Source organism: Grus americana, chromosome 3, assembly GCF_028858705.1.
Source record: "Grus americana isolate bGruAme1 chromosome 3, bGruAme1.mat, whole genome shotgun sequence".
NCBI lineage: Eukaryota > Metazoa > Chordata > Aves > Gruiformes > Gruidae > Grus > Grus americana.
Genome location: NC_072854.1, coordinates 36,376,381 through 36,403,843, shown reverse-complemented (window position 1 = coordinate 36,403,843; position 27,463 = coordinate 36,376,381). Strand labels below are relative to the sequence as shown.

Genomic DNA, 27,463 nt, shown 5'->3' with positions numbered 1-27,463 from the left:
CTTCCAGCCTAGCTAAGGCACAGGAATTCAAAGCACTTTATTCACTAGAAAAATGGATTATCCTTGTTTGACCGCATGCCCCAAGATGCTGCATGTAAGCCTCCTGATATCATGCTTGCTTTTCTTAATTGTCTTTCATGGGCCCTGGGCGCAAAACCACTGCCCAAGACAACTCAGTTCAGCCCAAGAGCAAGTCAAACTGTTCCGGCCACCAATGTGTTCTATGATGTGCTTTTAAGCTAACACCACTCCTTTGCTCTGTCCGACATAGTGTAGGAGGTGCTACATGATTTTCCCCATCTATAGCATCATAGAATGGTTTGGGTTGCAAGGGACCTTTAAAGGTCATCTAGTCTAACCCCCCTGCAATGAGTAGGGACATCTTCAACTAGATCAGGTTGCTCAGAGTCTGGTCCAGCCTGACCTTGAATGTTCCCAGGGATGGGGTAGCAACCACCTCTCTGGGCAACCTGTTCCAGCGTCTCATCGGCATCACAGAGAAGAATTTCTTCCTTATATCTAGTCTGAATCTACCCTCCTTTAGGTTAAGGCCATTACCCCTTATGCTATCACTACAGGCCATGTTAATGAAGAAGAGACATAATGACTTGTTAAGTATCTAATAATATTGTATCTTGGGCCACTATTTGTACTATACATTGTTGATACTATCCACAACAGAAAGCAGGAGGTATTTCAGCCCGTATCATCACAGGGTGTAGTTCCTGCAGTTTTCAAATAATTTCTGAGACCATTTTTGCTTCTAGCACGTGCCTACAGGAGAAAGTACTTTCTCAAGTTTTCATCTGAAAACTGTAACTATGGATATGTCACTGAAGAAACAATGAAAAGTAAGCTACGTTATTGAACTAGGTGAGGCTTGATAGCATTTTCCCTCTTTTTCACGGTACTGCCCTTTACAGAGATGTGCTCAGTAAGTGAGAAGAGACGGCTAGAACATTTCCTCTGCCTTGATAAGACTCAACATTGGTGACTGCTGAATTTCCACCGTTGTCTGTAATGTTCTCTGGGTCATTTCCAGTTTGAGTCTATCCTCTTCTGGTTGCTCCCACTCTGATTTGGGTGTCATCAACCAATTCGATCACTGTTGAATTTACACCAAAGAAATCCCTGACAAAGAAGAGACTCATTAACAGGCTTCAACCCCTGTGCAGCAGCTCAGCTATCCGTCACGGGTCCAGAGGGAGGCTCTACTTGACGGCTGACACATGCACTATTGAAACCATGCAGGAGACTTTTGTTTCAGCTGTGCCTTCATCCATCTGTGACAAACCCAGCCCCAGGGACCACCACCAACTGGTCTCTGAACTACCAACAGGGTGGTTAGAGGCACGCTGTGAGACTGGGTTAAAAGTTTATGTTAAACCATGACATCTTTTGCATAAACACTACACTAGGGAACTTCCCCCTGACTTCTATTCATAGCAGGTTAAAGGCGCATGTCCACCTGCACAGATAAAAATTACTTAATAAGGGAGTTGAAAATATCATTGACTTAAATTAACCTGCAAAAATAAATAAAACCTTTTTCTTTCTTTCTTTATAATCTCCTTAAAAATGGTAAGGGTGTAAAGTCCACCCAGCTGTTTGTTTTGTTGTGTTTTGAGAATGAGAAATCCTGATCCCATCCGCACGCGAGGGAAAGACAACTGCTAGTCTGGGAGAAGGGAGTAACACTCACCCCTAAAAACCTGACCCTGGCGTCAGGCACAGCGTTCACCACTCTGCGTTCATTTTATGCGTTAAAACTCTTCCCGGCCCGCCATCGGGATGGGCGCAAAGCCGAGAGCAGCCCCATCCCGCCGCTCCCCTCAGCCGCACAAGATGTCCGCCGGCCCCTAACGGCCGCTACCTGCCGCCGGCAGCTCGCGCCCGGCCCCGCCCCCACCTGGGAGTTCAGCCCCTCGCCGCCCGGCGGAGCCCGGCAGAGCGGGCCCGGCACCGCACCGGCACCTGCGGCACGGAGCTGCGGCCACCGACGGGTGAGGGGCTGCCGGCGCGGCGGAGTGCCCTGCACCGGCGGCCGTGCGGGGAGCCGGGAGGGAAGGGAGGGTCTCGGGGTGGTGCCGACACCTGCTGCCGCCGTCCAGCGCCGGGGCGGCTCCCCTCAGGCGCCGGGGCGAGGGCTGAGGGGTCGGTGGTCCGGGGCAGGAGAGCTGCGGGGGGCTGTCCCGGGCCGCGGCTCCCCTTCCGAGCGGGCAGCTCACCCCGCCGCCTCGCCTGCCCGCTGGTCGGCTTCATGCCGTTGGCCCCCGGGCTTGTGGCCGAGTCACCGGGCGGGGACTCTCCGGCTTCCCCTGGCTGCGGTAGGCGCTGCCGGCACGGGGGTGCTGCGGCTCGGCCGTGCGCTCGGCTCCCGGCTGGGTGCGCACAGGCCGTTGTCAGCTGGGCTAAAGGTATTGCTCGTTTCTGACAGGTTTTCAGGTGCTTCAGAATACGCGCAAAAGTATTTTGATTCTGTGGGGTTTCAGCTTTGGTCCAGGCTATCTCTCCGTTTGCTACCGCATCCTTTCTCTCTGGTGGATCCAGCTGCTCAAAAAGCTGCTTTCAGAAACAGAAGGAAGACCTGCAGGGGCGGGAGTTGTACGGTCGTGTGGTGTGAACGCTGTGGCAAAGTGGTAGCGTTCCCCGGGGGGGCCTGTCCAGCTCTCCAGCCTAGCTGGGTGCTGATGGTCATTGTGTTCAACTGATATGTGACTCTTCCCCCCCCGATATACACGACTAAACAAGTACTCTAGATGTACAACTACCGTTAGGGTCTAAAATTAGGAGTTGTTTTTTCTTTGCTGTTGGCTCTAAAGCAGGTAATGCAGAAGTGAAAAATATAGTTCCTGCTAACTGTTCGTCACACGTGCAGATGTTTTCATATTCCTTACAATGTTCTTCAGGCCTCCTTCAGCATTATTTTGTGATCTCAACTACCTTTGCTAGGCAGTTTTCATAAATCTAACTTCCCATGTACACATGTACTGTATATATTACAGTAACCCATATTATTTTTTCAGTGACGTAAATTAGGATAGCAGGAACTAGTAGCAACTCAGAAACAACTGAAACAATTTGCTTGTGCTTGCGAGCTGAGTACTCTACTAAAGAATATAGTAGCTTAACAGCCATAGCTAGAGACTAATGAGACAGAACCGAGAGTGGATGTAGGTGACTCTTTGAACACGTCAGTTCAAAGACTGAGAACACTTGTGTAAAAGGTACAAGTCTCAAATTTCAGCAAGTCTTAGTTCTGATTTGAAAAACCCTCATAGATGTAAAAAGACAGTAAATGTGCTCCTCAGCTGAAGGTGAATATCTTAATTTGATGGGGAAGGATAGAAGAGTCGTAAATATCTTAACGCATTGGTAAGGTGTAGCAGGTGACTGTGGAATGAATGGTGACATCAAATCCTTTTCTAGCCTAGTGATGGGACTGTGGCACACGTTATCATCTTGGTATGATGCTATGCATGCCTTCGATCTGAAAGAAGAATCCCTTAGTTCTGTCATATGTGCAATAATCACTGCATCTAAATAGATTTTTCCTGAGGCCATCAATCTGATATGTCAGACATGTTTAATACACTTAATTAGATGATAAAGCAGTGCAATGAATTTTGTTCATGGAGAGAAGCTTTTTATTGCAAATTGGACAACTATGCAACTTCCTGATTCCTTTTTTTTTCTTTTTTTCTATTTCCAGATGAAAGAGATGTCTGTATAACTCTTAATTAGGTTTTTGATTTCTTTGTCTTGTGAAGTTGTCTACTTTAGTTTTCTATTAGTTTCTATAAGTACCCTCAAATTTAATTCAGTTTGACCTAATTTAGGCGTGCTCTGGATGTAACTGAAATGCGTGTGTACAGATTGTATGTTACCTTGTGAACCAACAAAACAATCTGAAGGAAACTTTTAAGTACTGCATAGCTTGCAAAGATGACTTACATTTTTTGTCTCTCATTTTTTTTTATTTTTTTTTCTTCCTCTTTTCAGAATAGAGAGCAGGGAAATCTCTTTGAAGAAACTTCCTGTTGGAATGCCTCACATCAATGCAGCTGCAGCTCTGCAGATCTGCGTGCTGCTGTCTGCGCTTCCTGCGCAATATTTCATATCCCAATGGTACGGGACGGACTCTGCTCAGCGCATCCAAATAACAGAAAGGTTGTAAGTCTCTCCTTCCATACTGTATTTCTTTATAAGAGAGTTCTCTTCCTCATCCCCAGTGACACTTTGTCCTGGAAAGTTGGAGTGTGGGTGAAACACACTGGCCGTTCCTACATGAAAACAACATTCAAATCATACCTCAGACATTTTTGTGGCTTAATGTGACTGTATTTAGTTGTTTAAAGATGTCCTTCAAAATTTGAATAACAATCTTTTTTTTTTCTTCACATAAAAATCTGTGTATAATCTGCGTAAGTGCATGACTGTGCCTTAATGTCATTCCACTATAGGTTACTATGGGTTATGTCTCTTTTTTGAAGGGGGAAATGAAGTGTTTGATTAGTAAGACTATTTCTAATTTTCCATTATGTTTTGACACTTGCTGTTAAAATATATTTTCTTGCATAGTATGACTGAGTACAGAGTCTTAAGCAACAAAAATTCATTCATAGTAAATTACTTAAGGCAGTCCTAATGATAAGTAAGTAGTACCGTTTTGTATATGAATTAAGAAGTTATGTATTGACAGGATTGCACACATCTATTCCAAATGTAAAGTGGAGAATACTTTATCAGGTCCAAATATTTGATAGTGGTAACCATTGGCAAATGGTATCTTGAAGATGAACCAAGTGAAGAGAGACTTCTGTGACTTAGTTTTAACTGTGCAGCCTACATAGTGCATTGGTTGTGTGGTTCATCTGTAGAACTCAAATACATGAAGTAATGAGAGCAAAAGATTGGCCTGATGGGAAAAAAGAACTAAGTCTGGCTTTCTGTGTAAAGACCCAAATTTAAATAATTTTCAGGTTTCACGGCATGAGTCAACTACTAACCATTTAGATTTATGCAAAAACTTTAAGGCTATTTTTTAACAGTCTTTTGATTGTGTGCACCATTTTTGAAATGTCTCATGCTCATTATTCTCAAGTAACAGTTGAAACAGCAGAATCTGATGCGATTTAGCAACTCCTATGGTCTGAGTACAGAAAGCAAGCAACCTTGTAATGAAAAACGACATTTTCCAAAATTTACATATGATTTACTGGTACAAGTGATGATTGAAAGAATATTCATTTGCAGTCTAGATATTACTCTTGAGGAGAACTCGTTCCTGATCACTGACTTTTTTTTTCTGTTTGCTACAGAAGCAAAGTTTAAATATAAAAAAATTATATACAAATACTATAGAAGGTTTTTAAATCAATGTGTTGATGCTTTTTGCTACTAAAGGATAATTGCCTCTTGGAGCAGCTTTACAAAATCTTACTTGAGTCTGGATGCGTGGGCAGATCGTTTAAAGTTGTGGCTATCAAAGACAAGGTAGGATGTTACATACTGTCTACACTTAAAATAAATTTCAGACGTGGTCTCTTCTTAACAGGAAGGTATGCTATAGGGGTGAAATAAGTAACAAAGGGAAAATGTCTCTTATTTTCATGTTGAGACTGATTTGGGCCTTTGTAACAGTTTTAAGAAAACCTTTTGCCTATATTCTACTCAAACATGCAATTTGAACTCCATGCAAAACTAAATATAAACCATGGCAGTAATTCTATACATGTTATCCTCTACTTTAAATGTATCTGATTGTGAAGCCAGGAGGATTAACCATATTAATGATTGTAAGCAGCTACATGTTTGTAGGATCAGATGCTACAACATGAGATGGACATCTTCTGCTGCATATGGTAGTTCAAGAAAACTTGAAATTGAATTAGAAAATGCGGATGGGAAATCTGTGGGTTTAGGAAGAAAGGGAAACTTGATTATTGGACACATAACAATGAGTCAAGAAAAAGTAAGATTATATCCATTTACATATATGCCATTTTAATTTAAGAAGACTCTTGTTTGGATATGTTTGGGGAGATTAAAAGGCTTGTATAGTGAGATTTAATTCTTGTATAGTGAGATTTATTTCTTACTTTCTTCCAGGCAGGGTGAAGGGAGTAAGACTGAAAGAGGGAAGGTGGTGAACATTATAAAAAAGGAAGGAGACTAGGACAATGTATAGTTCTTTGGCACCAACAAGTTGCTGACTGGTATGGATGGAGAATGTTAAGCCAAATACATGTGTTCACAGACTGCTCCTGTTACATTGCCAGCAGAAGGGATATTTGAAAGCTCCCCCCCATTAAGTGTTGAGTTTGCTCATTGTTTCTTTACACTTTCTCTTTTTCACAATGGCAATGGAAACCATAAGCCGTTTCCCCCTTTTAAAGATGTCCCTCCCCTAGCCCCCACCCTTTAAATTCACATGAAATTCAGCCTAGTGCAGAAGGCCAAGTTATACTTATTGCAGCCTTAAGCTGGGGCTTATTGCCAGACACCTTGTCCATACCGATGTTAACCAGTCTTTAAAGATTTCACAATAGAATTTACAAAAGATACTGAAGAATCACTCTGTGAGTTCAGAATAATATTTGCTCACCTACAGAAAATAAATGGGTTTCCTCTGATAGAAAAATTGTAATGGAACTGTAGAGTTACATATCCAAAGAAATTAGATTGATACTCTTTTCTCCTGTTGGAACAAATTCCTTTGTCTTGTGTATTCCTTAAAAGCAGTTTTAATGTAAAACTCTCATTCCGTTTGGGCTTCAAATTGTGAAGAATTTTGTATCAAAGGCTTTGCAGTATCCCTCTATGCAGACAAATGCATAAGATAATAATAATCAGAAGGCCAATTATCCTAAAACTCAGTTTCTAAAGAATTTGTTTGAATGTTGGGTTATTAATTTTACATTTTAGGAATTGGTACTATGGAGAAAAGAAAACTAAAATTGGTGACAATGAAGCAGAAACCCATTCTTACTTTGCAGGTATTGGAGTCTTTGCAATCCTTTTGGATTTTGCTTGTGATGTAGTCTTCTATAAGGTCTTCTATAGTGCCTTTCTATACTTGCTTTGTAAATGGTAGTCTTTTTTTTCCTTCTCTCTAAACATTATTGATAATGTTCAATAAGTAAGACAGAAAATGTAAAATCCAAGGCCTCTTCACCATGTGTTGTGTAACAGTATCAATATGATATACTATATGTATGTATCTGTTTTATTGAATAGATCTGAGTGTGCCTATTTTATATTGATGTGTGAAACAGTGGTATAGCTTTCATTTGATTCAAATAAACTGATTTAGATCCACTTCATAAAAGGAAAAAGAAACAGTTGATCAGTCTGCTCCTGGAAAGAAATTTCCCACTGTCAGACTGAATAGAAGAATCCTGTGACCTAAACTGGAAAAAACTAATGGCAAAATCAGTTAGTATGTGTAAGCACTGTAAAATGTTGTATGTGAGGCTTAAGTAATTGTCAAGACATACATGTGTTTATGCTTTCCAAAACTCTGTTAAGGCCTCTATGTCATAACACAGGCATACAGAGAGAAAAATGCATTCCTTGGTGGATGCTGCTTTGTCAAATATCATAGCAAATGGGCGTGGGGAAACAAAGTACCTGTTCCCTTGTTTACTTTGTCTATTAATCTAACTTTCACGTCTCTTCTGGTAGAAGTCAGGAGAATGTCTGTTTAAATGTTTAATATACTTGATCCAACGCTTATCCTTACTCAGTCTCTTTCTTTGTTAAATTAGAATCAACTCACATTCGCAGTCCGAAGCCTGAGTATATTCAGTTCAGTGTGGGACAGGTAGTAGTTCACAAAATATTTGGCTATTGGGGAGTCATTGTTGGATGGGATGTAAAAGCTAAAGCTCCAGAAGAATGGCTGCAAGACAAATATTCTCCAGCGAAACAGGTTTGAATGTATTAAACTCTTTCTTTATTAATACATACACAGAATAACTCAAGTTAAAAAAAAACAAAACAACTCAGAAACACCATTACAGACAAACTTCCTGCTAACCTAATGGAAAATAGAGTCCATGTCACCTGTGCAGCTGAGTGATATCTCCGCTGATTCTGTGCTGTTGTCCCAGTAGAGCTTTGCTTTTGCACCATTGGTCGGTTTAAGCTTCGCTGGTCAGGGTTGTCTCAAATTAAAATTACTTTTAATACGCACTCTTGTATTTAAAGTAGCAGTGTCAACCTATAGTGTTTGAATGGATTTCTCTTGGTGTGTTACTGAAGTTGAGAGGCTGTTAAATCTTTTATTCCAGCATATGTATAGTTGGTAACATCTTCATTGCACCTAAACACAGACAATTACTTGCATTTCTTAATCAATTTCAGTTAGAAAGCAATGTTTGTGGGGATCTGGACACTTGGAATGTAAATCTATTTAACAACATATTTTTGTTAGAATTCTTGAAGCTTTTGAAATTCTCTAGCTCAAGTCCTTGTTGTATTTGGAAATCAGATGCTACATCTTTGTTGACAGTGCTGCTCTGATAATACAGTGCTGCGTAGTCTGTGGGTTGGCTGCTGACATGCTGCTTAAGTGGCAGGAAGGCACTAATCATTAAGTCAAAGAGGACTGAAAATGAAGAAAAAATGAGAAACTCTGCCTGTAGTAGAGAATTCATGTTCAGCTGGGAGCAGACATTCAGTCCTGGTTTGTGCATTTTGTTCCTTCCCCGCTGTAATTTTATCCACCTGCCACTGTTCTTTCGCTTCTGAAATACCTGCATCCTTGCTTTCTTTTCTCCTTTTCTTTTCTCCTCTCAGTGTTGTGGTCACCAACTGAACACCCACAAATTTCCCATCAGGCGTTGCGATTCTTTTACATACCTTACATCGTTCTGTTCTCCCAGTGACCTTGTGCTCACTTTTATTGTTTTAATTTCAATAGTGATGATGTGGTTTAAATGCGTGTCTTGTGGTTTTTTTTTTTTTTTTTTAACTTGCGTCTGACTTTTCACGTTACATGCATCAGCTATGAAAAATGCCCTCTGACCTTTACGAGGCAACTGCTAAGCTTGATCCTTGCAAATCCCCTCTAAACATTAGCCAGGCTTTCAGCCCAACTTTTCCTTGCCTTTCTCTGACTTTCAGTTCTTTACTGCGTCGTTGAACAGAGGCCACTGGCTGTCACATTCATCGATACTGGTGTTCGTAAACTCCAGTTACCTGTCTGTATTCATCCGTCACCTTTTTGTGTTTAGATGATGGGTTACTTTGGGCAGGAACATTTATGGATAGTAGGGCGCATGGCGGCACCCTGGCCCACAATTTGTTTTCATAGGCACTGTAAAAATAATAGTAAGCTACACTTTTCCTTTCTTGGCTGGAAGGTTTATATATATACACAGAAGTTGCCTTAGCTCTGTCCAGGATCGGGACCAAGACCGTCAGAGGTGTTATGTTCTGAATTTGCCTCTTTCTCTCTGGCGTTCTCTGTTGCCACTTGCGAAAGAAGGCGGCTGACTAGCAAATTGTTATGGGCCCTATATACAAAAAGCAGGGATAGTCTAAGTCATGTTTCTTGAAAGATCTATGGGGGAAAAGGTTAATTAAAATCTTGACTCTTAAAAACTGTTTCAGATGTGCCAAGAACTTCATGTATTACAGTTTTGATTGCTTTATATTTAATTTTCCAAACTGATGTTGCTAAGATCATAAAAATCTCCCCTTGAGGCTATTTATTTTTCTTCTATTTTTACAGGATCTAAAAGATACTCCTCACTATCGCATTCTAATTAACAAAGCAAATGGATTTGGCAAATCTACAGCTTACATTCCTGAGGAAGAGATAACAATTATTATGGGATTAGAGGTAGTATTTATTTCTTATTCAGTTGCAACTTGTTTGTTATCCTGTAGGTTTAAAATTTGGCTGACCTCTGGCTTAATAGATACTATCTATTTTGCAAAGTTAGTGAAAACTAATAGAGAAAGCAGATAACCAAATTACTGCTGTACTTTCAAGTATGTCTTTTTGGAAGGTGATCAATGACCAAACCCAGGTACTGCCTACTTCAGAGTATCCAACTGCCTAGTTTTGTCAGTGTTTTAGCAACCTGACTTCTGTTATGTAAAGGCTGTTGCAGACATGGACTTTTGGTTTAGGATTTCACTGACCTATCAAAGGTGGATGAGTCATTTAATCTCTTTCTCCTTGATCTAGCAAAATATATTGGTTTCTCAATTCCACTCTGAAAAATCTGCATTTCAAACAGCTCCTGCTCAGCTGCTGCCCAGACTGAATAATGTTTCCCTCCTTAACTGCACAACTGTCTGGGAGCCAAAAATCCTGTTTTGTATATCACGGTCTTGGGAGCTTTTGATTTCTAGCTTATGCAAGGTGCACCTGATTCAGAGTCAGAGACTCTGATCCAGAAAACAGCCTTCAGGCACGCATGCCACATACAAGAGGCTTTTTGCAAGGGATCCAGCGCTATTGTGGATGCGTTCTTTTCAATTGTGGACAGTGGCAGTATCTGTATTTAAAATACCAGCAAGTAGCTGAACCATTCCTCTAACAGGAGATGTGTGGTCCAGTCAAACAGGAAATTCAAATTGGCATGTTTTGCCTTTCAGGAGAACCTCCCCAAAGGTTCTAAGTTAGTCTAAGTCTAGTCTAAGTTAGGCTGGCCTGAAGACTCTCTGTGCTCTCTCTTGAAACTGTGCCACTGCACATAAAGACCCCCTCTCAATCAGCGGGGCCAAACAGTGTGACACTACTACCTATAAAAATTTGGGAAAAGACTTAGTTCCAGCCTTTCTTTCTGTTTTAGACACTGATTGTAATACAAAATGTGTTAGCACACATTTTATATGCCTGAACTTAGGAGCAGGAACTATGCTGTCCCAGATAAGTGTCATAACCATTTAAAATGGGGTTCTGACCACTCATGCATTTAAAAAATGCACCTTTCATTATGTCAGTCAGCTGGCTACCTTTGGTTACGTTTATAGTCCATGGGGAGAAACAGATACCTCACCTTAAACATTCACCTTGTGTAAACTACCCTTTAAGATAGCAGATTGCTTTATTCACCTGCATGACAGACTAATTCGCCCCTCAGATAGTAACAAGCTCACAAAATCAGATATTTGAAAGTTGTCTAGTTGAGATTAATTACAAATGACAAGTCATGGCTATACTGCAAGTTCAGAAGGTCTGTGGATTGCTCTTGCTCAGCCTTTCCTACAGAGCCTAATAGGCAGAGTAATTGCTTGAAGAGTTAAGACTAATGAGAAAATGCTTAGACTTGTCCTAATCTTTTCCCAGGTGACAGTTCTAACCTGCTCACAGTAGGCTTTCTGCCTCATGACCTAGCATGTAACTTGGATTGCCCTTTGTGGATTTGTGTCTTCAAGTTGGACATTGTGGTACCTAAAGCCATCAACTTGGTGTGTCTTCACCATTTCCCTGACTGCTTCTTTACTGTTCCTGCTCCCTAACTGGATTAGAGACCTGATCCAGCTGAAAAAAATAACAAATAGCTCTACCAATAAATGGGTGGCAACTACTCCAATAAGAAACAGTTCTGATTTTTAAAACATTGATGCCAGTGTAGATCTGGCACATAGTATCTCATGAGATATGTTCAACGTTGTAGAGTACTGTGACAGTTTGTCATCAAAACAGTAGCTTCCTCATAGATTAGGTTAAGGTACATGGAAAATCCCACTGAAAGTATCTCTGTACATTATGTATTTAAAAACTAATCAGGAGTTTTCAAAAAGTTAACTGTAGTAACTTTAATGATTCTTTTAAGGATCAGTTTGTATTTATTGCTAATTCTGGTGCTTATTCAACTTGAAATATTATTTTCTCAGGTACAGCACCCTGATATGAAAGCCTATTTCAGTGGATACGATGGATCAAAATACATTATGCAGCCATGGTTGAAAAAAATCTATCCTCATGACTGAAGTACTTAAGTGTGTGTACATGTAATGTACATCCAGACAGCATATTTCCTTTGTAAATCTGAGCAAAAAGACACCAGGATAAAACTCCTGTATATTTTTTCCTATGATGAAATAAAACATTACTAAGCATGTTTTATGTTGGACAATTAATTTCATTAGAAGTGAACACAGTGCATGTTCAGTTTACCATGATTCCAGCTGGGGATTAATTTCCTTCCAAATTGGGGAGGAAATGTTTAAATATAGTCAAGTTTCAGCGAGGAGTACCAAAGGTTTTGGACATGAAAATCTTGCCCTTCTACAGGGGGCAGAGGAAGAAACTAAACAGCAAAGAACTGTACTTTCAGAATTAATCGTAACCTTACTTTTAGGAGATAGAGTTAAATAAAAGCAACCGGAACTGAAACATTTCTGGGGAGAACCGTAGTAAGTAGATCCTGCAATAGTTTGACTGCTCTCTCTGTAACAGCATGCATTGTGCTGCTTTCAAATGATACGTGCAAAGGAAGAGTTTTGAGTGACATAAAACTCTGGTAAATCTAATTTTTTACACCTGGATAGACATGTTAAGAAAATCATCTACTTTGGCTCAGTACATAAATCGCATTCTTAATATCCTCCCTTTTAACTCTACTTGCTAGCATAAGAATAAAGTAAAAAACAACACCAAAACATTCAAGTAAGAATTAAAAAATTTATTAAAAAACGTGTAGGATTTGAAAGCTTCTAGAGCAACTTGTTTCTTCTGTTTTCTTTTCCCTTTATCTCAAACACAGCAAAGACTCTACAAGAAGCATACACGGTAGCATTCTGGATTCTTTCCTGCAGAGTCAGTGAATCTGGGGAGTTCAATAGCTGACTGTCTATGTGGCCTCCCCATTCTTTTGTTTCTTCTTCTCTTATTAATAAAGGTTTTCCCAATGACTGGCCAAATAGTCGACAGACTTCTTGAGCTTTTTGCCGTGTGTTTGCAACAGCAGCAACGCATACTTGACGGCTAAGAGGTAGAAAAAGCAGCACAATAACAAGCAGGACCAACTGGGGTACAAGTATTCCTGCCAAGCATGTTTGTTTTTTTTTAAATGCCTCAGCTTTCGTAACTGCATAGATGTAAGGCACATCACCTCCCCCCCCCTTCTGGGTGATAGTTTAGGAGTTTGAGGGGGAATGTGTGGAGAAAATGTCACCGTCCTCATCAGCTGTGATCAAGCATTTCTAACACCCGCAGGCATCCGTGGTGTGTGGTGCAGAGCAAGAGTTCAGCCCTTGCTGCAGGCATTTGGGTGGCCCAGCTGTAAGGCATACCAGCACCTATCTAACCTCACTGGCCTGATTTCCAGACTCATGTGCAGATACCTACGAGATACACTTTGGACATCTCCAGAATCATTAGCAGCAGCTAGTTGAGCTTACTTCTTGCACCAGGCACAATTCTTTAAAGAGGCAAAGCCCAAAGCGCGATTAAACTTCCCTCTGCCCCCTCAATATCAATAGGAGAAGCGGGGCTTTGAATAGTTAAGGTCTCAAATATCAAGACTGCGAGCTTCATGTTTCAATGCTGAGGAAACACCATACATGGTTCTTTTCAGATCATGTCAGCGGCTAAGAGTAATGGGAATTGGCAAGGGTACTTAGAATTATCAGCATCTGATAATGCACTTGTACCTTCAGGAATAAATACAAATTAAATCTACACTTGCTGATGTAACCAAAGTCAAATTCTGTTGACCTGATATTCACAGTAGATGATACTTCCAATGGAAATCGGTGGGAAAATGTTTTTAATACATTCTGCTTTTGCAGAGGGACATTGTAGAAAGAACAAGCTGTATCTTCTAGGCTGAACAGCATTCATTTATGAGTTATTTTCAAAACAAATACTGAAATCTTTAAACATAAATTTTAATAGGTATGAAGGAAACTATTTGCTACCATTACAAACAGTATAAATTATGTATTCATATTAACTATTACCTGAGGCTGTAAAATTTGTAGCATGAGAGAAAACTTACCGAAGGGTGTCTATGGCTTCTGGTGTATGGTAGAAATGAGGTGGACCGATGGTAACAGAGGTTCCCAACTTTTCAATGAGCAGATTGCAAACATTCTGCATTTTTCCAAAATCGCTGAATATGATACAGACCTAGGAGTAAACACAGACATCACACAAGTAATTTTTTTCATTTTCCCCCTATGATTCAACACTCCTCATATTTAAATCATGGGACATGGTTTAGTGGTGGACTTGGCAGCGCTAGGTTAATGGTTGAACTCAATCTTAGTCTGGAAAAGACTGAGAAGGGATCTTATCAATGCTTATAAATAGCTAAAGGATGGATGTCTAGACAAAGGGGCTAGACTCTTCTCAACGGTGCCCAGCAACAGGACAAGGGGCAATAGGCACAAACTGGAAAACAGGAAGTTCCATGAGAAAAAACTTATTTACTCTGAGGGTGACCGAGCACTGGAACAGATTTCCCAGAGAGGTTGTTGAGTCTCTGTCTCTGGAGGTATTCAAACCCCACCTGGATGCAATCCTGTGCAACCTGCAGAGGGGATTGGACTAGATGATCTCCAGAGGTGCCTTCCAACCCCTACCATTCTGTGATTCTGTGAATCTTAAAGGTCCTTTTCAACCTAAATGATTCTATGATCAGTATAAAGCCAGATAAGTACAAACTAACTGAACATACTAGTCCTGTATATAACTCCAACATTTATTTACTCAGTACACTTTTATATAGCCCTAGAGACCAGCATCAGGTGTGCAACAGAAAGAAGTTCATACAATGGTTTAAAAGTGAGGATTAAGAAATGCTCTTTTGTGAGGAAGTCCAGCATTCTTGGTATGTAGACAATTTGAAGAATGAACGTGCTCTTTGGGATGCATGACTAGATGCATCCTGGTTCTTCCCTTTTTAGATTACTAAATGTTAATTATGCAGAAGCCCAAGCAAAATTATGTGGAAAACATTGTGCAGGAAGGACAATTACATTTCAATTCCAAGCACTAGGTTCAAGAAACCTACACTATGAGACTAAACTAAGCCTAGCTGAGACCAGCTTGCAGTGGGCTCAAAACCCTGTGTGGGCTGAAGAGAGTCAGTCCAGTGCTTACAGAGAACTGGGCACTTCAGACTTGGATTAAAAACAATTTAAACATCTAGCTTTCTATGGCTTTGGCAAGAAGAAGTACTAAATACACATGCATCAGGAATTCAGGTGCCTTCCCAAGTGCTACAAAGCAGGCATCACTATCAGCCCTGGATCCAGAGCCCTACAGCCTTCCTTGTGGGGATGTGCAAGCCAGGAGCCAGCAGTTTTCTGCAGCAGAGCACAGTCACCAGGAGTGAAGCAATGATGCCGAGCTGCTACAGCATTCATGAATCATAAATCATGGGTCCCAAACTCTTTTTTTTAGAAGAGCTAAATCCTCATATTCACTTCCCAATACAGTACTGTCATCACCAAGTCAGGCTCGCCTTTTCTCATATCCCCGATTCTTTTTTTTTTTTTTTTTTTTTTGCACAGTAATGCAGCTTCAACATAGGGGGAAGGAAAAAAAACGTGGCAAAGACAATTCCACTGCCAACCCCTGTGATGCAGTCACCCCTGTGATTGCTGCAGTCCATACAGCAATCTATCCCAGTGAAGGTGTATGGCACAGAAATGCAAGTTATGGCATGTCAGCCACACTGCAGTAACTGCCTGTGTGCATACCATAGGTTTACCTTGTGGTAAATGATATAATTCAAGGAAGTTGAATCTCTCAGTGAGAGAGGAGGGGGCTACTTCATATACAGGGTAAGATAAAAAATGTATATTGACAATTATCACAAAGTAATTAATGCACATGTCTAGTTACCCTTGGTAGCCTCCTAGTGCAGTACATATTCCTCAGGCTGGCTTGAATCTTTGCACTGGCTTAGTAGCTCTTCACACAACTGAGCCAAAGCTGGGCTTAGGGCCTTGAGAACTGGCCAACATGGAGTGGCAGGGCAATTCCATCTTCTGCAAGGACAAAGGGTCACACTTGTTGTGCAAAACTGCACCATGTCTGCATCTTCATCTCAGCTGCACATCCTTTATCTGTAACTTGGGGGCTGAATCACATACTGGAAGGTGCAGCATCAATTTGAACAAAGACTAAACCTAGATTTCTTTCTTCAGTGGGAGTTCTTGCCATATATAAAAAGCATACATCCTCTTGTGCTGTTTTGCCAGAAAAATGTCACAGTTGTATTTAGTGGAAAGTCAAAAGTCTCACTATGAGGACTGTTTTCCAGATTGCTATCAGCGCTTACAAGATTAGTTCCTCAGGGGGGGTGAAACAAAGGAATGATCAAACAAAAGAACTGTGGGTCTTAAGCAAGAGATAAGCTGCTCAGACCCGGCAGTTCTGGGCACTCAGGAACGTTATTGTTAAAAAAGAAGCATGTAATCAGGTACCCCCAGGAGCAGAAAACAACTGAGCAATAACTGAATTCTGTTGGGTTTTTCCATTCTGTTGGGTTTTCCCCCTAAGCGCCACCACCGTTTTCTTTTAGAGCTAGACCCAATAAATTCCACTTACATTTACAGAAGATACCCGAGCATTAAAATGCAAAGCAGTGTTTCTATTTCTTCAATTATAATTAAGGTTAAAAAATGTGAAAAAGTAATATGAGGGTATGCAAAACCATCATGGACACTATGAGTTTTGGATAAGGCTATAAAGGACAAGAAGTTATGGTTTATAAGGAGGTAAGTATATTAAGAAATGCACAAAACCAACTTAATCTTCATCCCATGAGATTGTCATACAATAAATGAACTATTATGATTAAGATATGATAGAGATTTGTGTTCTCATACACAACTTCATTCTTCTGCATATTTTCCTTTGTTATAGCATGAATTAAAATTTATCTCCTTACAGTTGAAAGCATATCTTGAATTCTTAATTACACCTTAAAATAGCTATTTGTCTGGGAATTTCTTCAGTCTTCTAAAAACTTTTACAGTAGACAAATGGTAAAAAGAGTTTATAGAATGAAATAACACGACTTCCATGATTTTATGTATAACACAAATATAATGACAAACTCTTTACTAAAGAAGCGAGTGGAAGTTAATTTTAAATTCATTTATATTGCTAAACATGCAAACATGCTGGTCAATGGAATTTCATTGGTTTATGAAGCTGCACTAATGAAACAAGTACATACATAAAGGAGGAAACAAGGAGAAACTAATCTCTGAATAAAGAGCGACCATACTGCTACTTAAGCGTACAGGGCAGCCAAAACAGCAGTACTAAGACTAGATTTTCAAGTTCTGATACTCGGGTCCTAGGCAACCATACATCTTTTGAACAGCAATTACAGCTTGTCCAAGCTGCCTACAAATCAACACTGAATCCATGTAATTCACCTTCCACGTACAATCTTTGTTGGATAAAAATTAATGGCAGAAGGGAGATGGCTGGTTAAGTTACCACTTAAGACTGAAGCTGTAAGCCTAAGCTTGTCTGTAGCCTAAATAATAATTTGATATAGTTTTATTAATTTTAAAGTATAGCTCATCTAAAAAACATGGTGATTTAAGCTTTCATAATAGCAGGTGTCTACTTTATGAAGTTAAAGTCATTCAGAACATGACACTGATGCATACTATTTAAGTATTGGAAGACTCATTTTAAAATCCAAATTTTTCTCTCCAAATTCTCGATTATTTCTGTATTTATTGCTGTTATTTAGATGGGAATATGCCTTAAAGCAAGCAAGCAAACCAAAGAGGCTGAACTCTGTTTTAGGGGATTGTAAATAACAGCTCTATAAAACAGCTATCATTTTATTGCAGACTTCCAGGTTTACTTCATAAGAATCTGTAAATTTGCTGGGTAGTGATTAAAGTTTGATGCTCTAAAAAGATTCATTGACTGAAAACACATCATTTCCCTCAGTGAATGTTTCCAGCACAGCATTTATTTCTTCCTATAGCATGAACATGCAAAAATACACTCCCCTGAGCTGCTTCTGAAGCAAATGGGTTTATTTCCATAATATTTAGCTTTCATACAGGACTTTTTAGCTACAGAACTCAAAGTCAAATACCTAGGAAACAATTAGCTTTGCTTTACTTGCAGCAAGCTGATGGCAGAGTCATGTAGAATAGACCAAAGTCCAGGTGCTGTTCAACTGTGGCTTAAGCAGATCTAGATTAGGGCTGCCACGCCACTGTTGTCCCCCATCCACTCTTGTCCTCTGCCTTGCATTGCATCCAGTTCAGGGAACTAAAATAATGGAAAAAATAAAAGCTAATCTGGAGAAAAAAAAGAAAAAAAAAGAAAAAAAGAAAAAAAAGGAAAAAAAGGAAAAAAGGAAAAAAAGGAAAAAAAAAAGACGTTATTAACTGGAGCAGCTTTCTGAACTGACCTATCACCTGATCACCTAAGTACAACTCCTTGCAAAAAGTAGAGGGCAGGAAGGGCTAGGGGTGAAGGAGAGCATGGGTTTGCTTATACTGCCACAGAACAACAAGTGTAGAGCCCCAGAACCAAATATTCCCTTCCGTAGCAACATGTAATGTTTAAAAAGCACACATTCATCTGAGAAGAAGATTATTCTTTCTATATTACAGTAGTAGAAAGCAAGCTCTGCACACAACAGAATACTGCAGCTCTGCTTTAAACTGCAGTCCTTCAATAGTTTCTTTGGACTATGCTGCCTTTACTGTAGAGAACAGCCATTCCGCAGTATGAGGACAGACAGTCTGCACGTTTATATTGGTCCTTGCTACATTTCTTGTTCTTTTTTCATTATTATTTTTGGTTAGGTTGAATACATACCTCTGCTTCCATTTGGTAAGTATTTTCTAGTCTACTAAAATCCTCTGTCACAGTCATATTTTCTTCCTAAAACAAAGTACAAGAATATAATCTTAAAAGACAGAAATTAAGCATCTGTTGGAAATGTATGTACATTGTGTCCTGTAAAAGTTGAACTGTTTTGGCTTATTACTTATGATTTAGCAATAGAAATTTAGAATTTTCCATGCAAATATCTTCAGTTAAAAACTAGCTGGATGTTAAAGACTTCTTGATGTTATGTAAACTAAATTATACAGTAGCTCTATAATGTAATTTCACTGCTATTCACTTGAAGAGAACAATTAGGTCTTAAAAGTGACTGCTAGCTAGAAGCTATGTGTATCAGCCTGTGTAAATTCACGTGGTTAAAAAAACTAGAAGCTTCAATTGTTTTCACAAAGTTAGTATGTGAAAAGTGCTTTTCAGGCCCCTATTTTAAGATATTTTATCAGTAGCAGCTTGTAGCAAGGTGATCTGAACAATGACTGAGCACGGGTTATGCTGGGAGAACGGTAATCCTTAAGAGAGGCTATGCCACCACTGACACTTTTGCATTAACAGCAGCTCTATTAACATAATGACTGCACAGAGCACTAGCAAATCTTGCAAGACTTATAAATAAGATACTGAATTAAATAAGATACAGAGTAAGTCCAGTTACATCTCAATATTTGACTAGCTTGCTAGCAGTCTAACAATCACATTTCTTTCACCCACTTCCCTCTTCAGTAAACAGTTTGGATGAACAATTTATTGTAAAATTACTACACCACAGTTTACAATTCAATTGTAAATATAACTTTGCATTTAATACCCAGGAACCGTAGAGAAGCAGATACTAAGCCTTCCAATTACTGAAAAAGTTTTACTTATTAAATATATTTGCATAGAAAAACAATATTTGCATTCAGTGTTGACATATTTCAAAAGATGCTTTGTGTCAGAATATTTCCTACAGAGGCTCAAATCTTCAAGTTTATCATGTAGCATGCATACATAAGTTTATATAAATGACATTAATCATGAGAAGCATTTTCCTTTTAAAATATCATATGGAAATTAGAACCATAATTACTATTGCACAACAGCCTACAAGAAACAAATTTTGAAACTTCAATTTTATGATTGATTGGCAGTGCTCAAATACGAGCACAACAATCCTATTTTTGGATAATCTCTTCTAGTAAGGGCAGGGAGCAGGGCCAGTTAGTCACTAAAAACTGTATTTCCCCTTTTACAGTCATAGGTTTGAGGTACTTTGGCAGCATGGCTGGCTGTGGTTTGCTCAAGAGTGATCAACTCCGTCCAGCAGCAATAACTCATTTAATTTACAAAACGGAGTACATCTTACTATTTATGATAGAATCCAATTACAATTGACATGAAAGATTTTTTCTACAGCTCTTACATGACTTACAGAAATAACCACACCGAAAAGCTTTCTTCTGCAACTCATATTTTACAAAAATAACTATGCTGTAATAAAACTTTGGCGTGAACATAGAAAAATTGCATTTGATTTCCCCTGTCCCCGCTTCTTAATCCTTTTTAAGAAAAGTTCTCTTTCCTGCTGAACGGTTTCAAGTCCTCTAATTTGGTTTTGCCCTCCGCAAGGTTCCTGTGTATTTAAGGACAGTGCCATCCTGTGGCTCCAGGCGCTATTGCAAGACCAATGCAATCGGAGTGAAAGATCATTTTTTTTGTGCCATCTATCATAAAATTTCCCTCACGGCTAATTTTTATCCCACCAGATTTGACAGTATCTGTATGTGCTACTGAAGAGAAATGGACGAAATAATTGCTGAAGTCATAACAAGGTGGCCTCCTGTTAGATACATCTTCTCTTATACTTTGCTCTTGTTCGGGAGGACAAAGATCTGGAAAAAGACAGGTGAGTGATGACAATTTTAAATTGTAATGGAGTCTTTGACTACATCAAAAGCAAAAGGCCTTTTTTCCTACTGCTTATGTCCACTGTTCATATTTTGGCTAAGGAACTATCCATTTGATTGCAATAGCAACAGGAAAAATAGTTTTCACTGTGACTTAGGGAAAGCTACACTTCTGATGTGTCAGATTTCTGGACTTCTGGAATAACTTTCTCCATTCTCTAAATCTGTGGGCCAATAATCACAGTAGGAAAATTAAATGAATATAACATTATTGTTATGTGATAACTCAGTTACCCCAGAAGCCATTAGGCAATTCTTAACAGAATCAACCTTGCATTCTGCTTTTATATATATAGCCTATTTTCTGAGCCAGCAGTGACATAAACCATCACTGCTGCAGGTACTCTAAAAACAAAAATGAAAAAGACAGTCAATAGCCCATTGAGCTTACAATATCAACTGTAGAACCATGCTTTGCCTTATATTTTCTTTCTTTTACACAGAACAAAACCTTATATAGCCCTTCCTCCTACCTATCTGCTACTTCTGAACAATACCTTCTTCACAGGACCATCATGTCTACCCTCACAACACCATCGCTGTTTACAGAAATGACTGCTCCTTTCTCCGGAAAAGAACAAGGAAAAAACTAAGTAGATAAGTTAGCAAAAGCACACTTCAAGGAGACAGCTATATAACAATACAGTATGAGAAAAGCCTATCTGCAGATAAAGTTACGTGTTCTACTCCTGGTTACTGAGTTAAAAAAACTGTGCGACCTTTTTATGAAACACAAGACCAGCCTTAGTAAGGGAAAGTGTTTATAGTTTGGAAACGTACACTAATGCACCGTTGTGGTAAGCTATGCTGATATGTGTAGTTATAAATAAAAAAATCTGGAGATGCCTGGAAACTTGTCTTAACATTTACTTGTACATTTGCACTGATATATCAGATATAACTTTACATTATGAAAAATAAATATATTTAAACACCCAAAAGAGTTAGCTTCTACCTGAACATAGCATTTTTGTTCTTAGTACTAAATAAATGGTTAATGAGAGTCTTGATGTATGCTCGTATCTCCTAATAGTCCATCTGTGATAGTGTCCCCGCACAGTTAAGGATGATAAGCAGTCAGCGCGTACCCCAGCCAGGCACTTGGTACCTGTGCTCCAGCCTCTCAGCCGCTCACTCTGTTCTGTTTGGCATTAGACGGACAGAACGACAACCTAAAAACCTACGGTGAAGAAGTTTCTGCTGCTTAATGTCCATTCAAGAAATAACAGTATATGTAACAGTTATTTTAAGAAAGGTAAAAAGCAGATTTGTACTCAGCAAATGTGAGGATACTTTGGGGGTATTTCTTAAAATACGTGGTAGTCTAAAAAAGGTGATGCTTTATGCAGGTTTCTACCTTTCTTATTCAAGGATATATTGAAATTGGAAGATTTTGTAACTGAGTGAGCAAAACTTCAAAATATTTCTTTTTAACTGACTGTATGGATGTACATCCCTAAATAACAGTTTTGAAATATGGAGAATATTGCACATATATCCAAGGATATATCCCAGTACAGACAAACTCTAAGCCAGAGCCCACGGGATATAGATTGTAAGCTGGTTTGTTTGTTAAATAACACTCCGATCAGTACAACAAATATTATCACTGTTATTTTTAAACAAGATGGCCAAGGCCAATTGTTAGATACAGCGATTAAAGAAAACAAGTGTCATCTCCACACCACTCCCCAAATAAATTATAGATGGTAAATATAAAATCAGTTTGCTTCTAGAGATAGAGAAAAAAAAATGTTACTTTTGAGCAGCTGGGCTGAGTAAGAGAGATTGGTTTCCCCATTGATTTTATTTTCCCTGCAGCCTTCAAAGCAGATTCTGTGCTCTGAAGCGCTGCATATACTTACAGCACTCTATAAATAAATGCTACTATGTGCATCTATTTCTGATTAAAATCCTGTGTAAATATATATGGAAATTAGGTGCTGCCCCCAGGCATCCTGACAAGCTGCTAATGCAAGCTCCTGCTGCTGCAAAGGTTATGCACTTCTGATCTCACAGACTTCCTACAATAGCAACAACAAGGGTTAAGGAAATTGTTCTATGGATTAATTAAAAATAAATATATAGAATAGCCAGCTGATTTCTAAAGAGGCCTTAGATAAGCTTGCAATAACTAGAACCATATGGAGATTGTGAAGAGATATTAATTTTACAGTGGTGTGGAATGGTGACGTTAGCAAATGCAGTTAAGAACAAATTGCCAGCAGTGAAAGTTGTTAGTAGAAAAGCTACAAGGCAAATAAAAGCTCCAGCAGTGGAGTGATTTAAAATTGGATGGAACAAAGCAGTAAAAATTATACCGCAGGGAACTACTCTGAAAAAAAACGTAACTTCATGTTGTTTTTCTCAGAGTTCCCTAGAGCTAACACTTTGCTAACACTGAGAAACCCACAACTTAAGCAGCATTTCACAGTCCCTCAAGTAAGTGGAAAGAACTAACATTTCCATTCTCTAGTGCATGGCATCTCTGAAACAGCAAAAGATTACTCTGAAATTATTATAACTACAAGATGACACTGAATGCTCTCACATTGTAAAAACAGTCCGCTCTCCAGCTAGGTTACACAATCACTGCTTACTTGCTCCCACATTTCTGCATCTGACTGCATTTACCCAAATATAACTATTTGTTTCTCCAGGTCATACTTCATTTTGCAATTATTTTTTCTAGCCTGGAGTAGTGCACACAGCCCCTCTAAAGCATGCTCACTTATTTAACATCCTACCTACTCCTTTTGTGTGCCATCTGCCATGTGTCGAATGCTCCATGCTATCCTAATTTAATCAGCCTCATGTCAAAACTGGAAGTCAGTTATTCAGATTCACTGTAGGGTAAATATCTCCAACTATCCTTTCTAATCTATCCATGCTCTGAAGAGGTATTTAATTGCAGCCAGAAAATACCCCATGATCTGATAGCTCACTGTGGTGGTGGGTACAAACCTTATTGTTTTCTCTACTAATAAAAGTGAATGCATGATGAGTTGCCTTGTCTTCTCCCATTCCTTTTAAAATCCACCAGACTTTAAACTCCTATTAACTCACTTAATAGAAACTGAAGTCATTCAACCTGTAATCCCATACAAAAATGCACTGTTTCTAACTGAACAAGTAATTCTGATGGCAATGGAATCTTGCTCCCCGTGACGGACACGCACCCAGCCATGCGTTCAGGAAAAACATAGGGAGCAGGATCATGTATATAGCCCACAGCAGCCTCCACATCTCCTTCCCATCTAGTCCGATAGCTGCAATATGACCTTTTCTTAAATCAGGGGTTAAGCGGTCTTTTTTATTGTCATTTTTATTCCTGAACAAATGCTTTATTTAGCTACTACAGAAAAAAAGATAGCATCATTATCAGTTTTAAAAGAAAACAGCAAATACTATTTTTTTTTTTTTTGGGGGGGGGGGAAGTTGGAGTCAGTACTTCTCTTCAAATGCATGCAGCCTTTGAGATGCGGGCATGCCATTTCACTGTAAGCACATCACTGTTTAGGCCGAGTAACTTACTCTCTCATTTTGCATTTACTAATACTGAATTCCACCGTAACATCATGCAGTATCATGAAACCCTTCTGCAATTCTTTATGTTACTGCACTGAATAATTTGGTGTTGACAGCAAACTCTGTCCTCAGCTGTTCCCCAGCTCATTTGTGAATACACTAAAAAGGCACAAATTTCCTGGGGACCTTCAATAGTAAGTAACATTCCAAAGCAACCACTTATTCCATCAAAGATCAGCTTTGTTCTGTTTTTAAGAGTCCTAGATGTGGAACATTGTCCAAAACTGTTTTATAAAATGCAAAAAACATCAGCAGCATGATTGCTAGGACAAATATCACCCTTACAGAGCATTTGCAGTGTGGACAAAACTTTAAAAGAAAGACTATGCTTTTCTTATTGTCATAAAATGACTTGCTGAGGGCAAAAAAACTTATTATGGTAAAGGACCTCTTTGAGTCCACAAGGGACTTCTGTCACTTCAGCTATCTTGATCACGTTTCATGTTCTTTCATATCTCTCTACTTAAGCGGAACAAGAAGAAGAGGAAAAAGCTCTGTAGGCATTTGTCGCTAAGCTATGGTAATGACATAGTTATACTGACACACACATGTATAGGTTAAGTTACGTCGCTGCGTACCCCTTTACCAGTTTCATCTGTATACACGTGAGGATGCTGCCTTCCATGAACAGATGACACAGTCGAAGCAGGATGGTTTCCACACGCAAAACAAGCAACCCGATGGAGAGCCCCAGTAGCGACATTCCATCTTTTCCGCCGAGGCTGGCAAAGCTGCAACCTCTCACAGACAGACAGGCATTCACAGCGCTGCCCCAGCGGCCGGTGCGCTCCGGAGGCGGAGGGCCGAGAGCTCCAAACCCCGTTATCCCTCTGCTTCCCGCCGGCCAGGCCGATGCACGCAGCGCCGGTCCCGGGACACCTTCCTCTCGCGGCTCCCCCAGCCCGGCCGCCCCTGCTCCCGTCGCCGGCAGGAAGGCCCAGCGGGGTAGGGGAAGCCCTGACTGGACCCCGCAGCTGAGGGGAACCGCCCCGCCCGCTTCTCCCCTCGCCTTCCCCCAGGGGAACCGCCCGCCCCTCAGCACCCGGCGCCGCTGAGGATCCCCTGCTCTGTCCCCGGCGCTGTAGAAGGCGGCGGTTCTCACCGGGACGCCGCGCTGGCGGGCGCTCTGGACGAGGTACTCCAGCCGGCGGGCCACGCTGCTCCGCGCCGCTCCGGCCGCATCTTTCCGGCTGCCCAGTCGCAGCGACACCCGCGCCCGGTCCGGTGCGGCGCTCAGCTCCGCGCTGCCGCTCACGTGCACCTCCCGTCCGGACGGCACCGGGGGGCCGCCGCATCCCGCCGGGGCCGAGGCCTGAGCCTGGGCCGGGACGAGCTCGGCGAAGACGCGGGCGGGGGGCGGCGCAGACAGCGCCATCGCGGCGGGTCCCTCACGGCACCATAGCAACCAACGCCAGCGCGCCCGCTGCACCCTGGGAGAAGCCCACGTGACACTCTCTCCTCCGCTCCCTACTGCCATCGCCCGGCCGCGGCGCGATTGTCACGCGGGCGCCAGACCGAGGCTCCTTCTTGCCATGATAGGTACCGAGGCGGAAGTTCCTCTGCTTCCCACTGAGGCGGTCCGCCATGACAGCTACCCGGGCAGAGTCCCACGGCGGTTGCGGGGGGGTGGGGGGGGTGTGGTCGGTCCGAGGCGGGTGGCTGCGCTGTGGCCGTGAGGAAGATTGTAGGAGGGTGGGTGTAGGATTGTAGGAGGAGGGATGTAGGTGCACATCCTCTGAGGAAAAGCTGTTCTGTTTCTGCCGTTTTTGACCTATTAGTATATTTTTCCAGCATGTTAAGGTCTGGAGCAGCCTGAGCGTGAGGAGGAGCGCTGGAGAAAGGGCTGTAGTTGTTGTCTGTGGAGGGAAGAATGGGTTTTGTTGTGCCACAGCACATCCGCCGCTGGTGGCAGGGCCTAGGCAGGGGTGATTAAAAACCATTCTAGCATCGATGCTGCTGGTTCCCTGTGGAGGGGTCTTGTAGCACAGATGTTGGCTTTGCTGATGTCTGCTGGCTGAGTCCTGCTAATGCTGCCCTCTCCTTAGGAAAGGCAGTGGGGTGCGGTTTGGCTTCTCATAGAATCCCAGAACACTTGAGTTGGGAGGAGACCTCTAGAGAGGGAGTCCAGCCCCTGGCCCAAGCAAGGTCAGCCAGAGCAGGTTGCCCAGGACCATGTCTGTTTGGGTTTTGAATGTTTCAAGGGATGGAGACTCCAGAATCTCTCTGGGCAACCCATGCCAGTGTTCGACCACTCTCACAGTAAAAATAAAGTGGTTTGTTATGTTCATGTGGACTTTTTAATGTGTTTTAATCTGCATCCGTTGTGTCCTGTCCTGTCCTGTCTCTGGGCACCACTGAGAAGAGCCTGGCTCTCGTCTTCCTTCCTTCCCATCAGGCATTTCTGTACATGGGTAAGACCCCCCTGAGCCTTCTCCTCTCCAGGCTGAACAGTCCCAGCTCTTTCAGCCTGTCCTCATAGGAGAGATGCTCCAGTCCCTTCATCATCTTTGCGGCCCTTTGTTGGACTCTCTGCAGTCTGTCCATGCCTCCCTTGTACTGGGGAGCCCAGAACAGGACCCAGCACTCCAGGTGTGTATCACCAGTGCTGAGCAAAGGGGTAGGATCAGCTCCTGTGCCCTGCTGGCAGCGCCATCCCTAATCCAGCCCAGAATGCTGTTGTCCTGATTTGCCACGTTGGGTGCATGATCCACCAAAACCTGCAAGTCCTCTTCTGCTTTCTAGCCCCACTAGTGCATGGGGTTGTTCCTCCCCAGATCCAGGATTTGGTGTTGCCCCTTGCTCAACTTCATGAGATGCCTCTCAGCTCAGTTCTCCAGCCTGTCCTAGGGACTATGAAATGGCTAGCTGGATGACTAGCTCTGTATATCTGGTCTCATTTGTATGAGGATTTTTGGGAAGGTCTCTGGATATGTCGTTACTGTTTACATTTGTGATACATTGTGTTTCGATTACCTGAAATCTGGAATCTGGCACAAAGGCTGGAAGCTGACGATACTATATGTTTGTACAAGGTCTTGCAGCCTTCGGAATTCATGTTGCAAACAGAAAGTCTGCGTGACATGATAGAGAGAAATAATACTATACTTTCCTTCTAGAT

General features: G+C 41.1%; 2 protein-coding genes across 3 annotated transcripts; one reads left to right on the top strand and one right to left on the bottom strand.

Moving 5' to 3' along the window:
* The first annotated feature begins 1,852 nt into the window (after positions 1–1,852).
* Positions 1,853–12,080, top strand: LOC129204093 (uncharacterized). Of its 2 annotated transcripts, none has more exons than XM_054819407.1 (7): positions 1,853–2,003; positions 4,003–4,173; positions 5,407–5,496; positions 6,928–6,998; positions 7,770–7,933; positions 9,740–9,850; positions 11,860–12,080. In XM_054819407.1, the coding sequence occupies exons 2-7, from the start codon at positions 4,046–4,048 to the stop codon at positions 11,953–11,955; spliced, it is 660 nt and encodes a 219-aa protein (XP_054675382.1). In that variant the 5' UTR covers positions 1,853–2,003; positions 4,003–4,045; the 3' UTR covers positions 11,956–12,080. The 2 variants fall into 2 exon arrangements, with proteins under 2 accessions (XP_054675382.1, XP_054675383.1); XM_054819408.1 differs by having other exon boundaries at positions 1,857–2,003; positions 4,003–4,170.
* A 69-nt stretch (positions 12,081–12,149) lies between these two features.
* IRAK1BP1 (interleukin 1 receptor associated kinase 1 binding protein 1) lies at positions 12,150–25,760 on the bottom strand. The gene is made up of 4 exons (XM_054819406.1): positions 25,448–25,760; positions 18,785–18,850; positions 13,968–14,098; positions 12,150–12,952 (listed from the first exon to the last, which is right to left on the bottom strand). Exons 1-4 carry the CDS (start codon positions 25,718–25,720, stop codon positions 12,682–12,684), a joined length of 741 nt encoding a protein of 246 aa, XP_054675381.1. The 5' UTR covers positions 25,721–25,760; the 3' UTR covers positions 12,150–12,681.
* Positions 25,761–27,463: the final 1,703 nt, after the last annotated feature.

Bases quoted from the DNA above. Each gene is read 5' to 3' on its own strand.
- IRAK1BP1 (XM_054819406.1), bottom strand. From the start codon at position 25,720: ATGGCGCTGTCTGCGCCGCCCCCCGCCCGCGTCTTCGCCGAGCTCGTC. The intron at 18,851-25,447 runs GTGAGAACCGCC...ACTTTGTTTTAG, and splicing joins CCCGCCAGCGCGGCGTCCCG to GAAGAAAATATGACTGTGAC. The intron at 14,099-18,784 runs GTATGTATTCAA...GTTTACTCCTAG, and splicing joins CTTACCAAATGGAAGCAGAG to GTCTGTATCATATTCAGCGA.
- LOC129204093 (XM_054819407.1), top strand. From the start codon at position 4,046: ATGCCTCACATCAATGCAGCTGCAGCTCTGCAGATCTGCGTGCTGCTG. The intron at 4,174-5,406 runs GTAAGTCTCTCC...TTGCTACTAAAG, and splicing joins ATCCAAATAACAGAAAGGTT to GATAATTGCCTCTTGGAGCA. The intron at 5,497-6,927 runs GTAGGATGTTAC...TTTACATTTTAG, and splicing joins TTGTGGCTATCAAAGACAAG to GAATTGGTACTATGGAGAAA.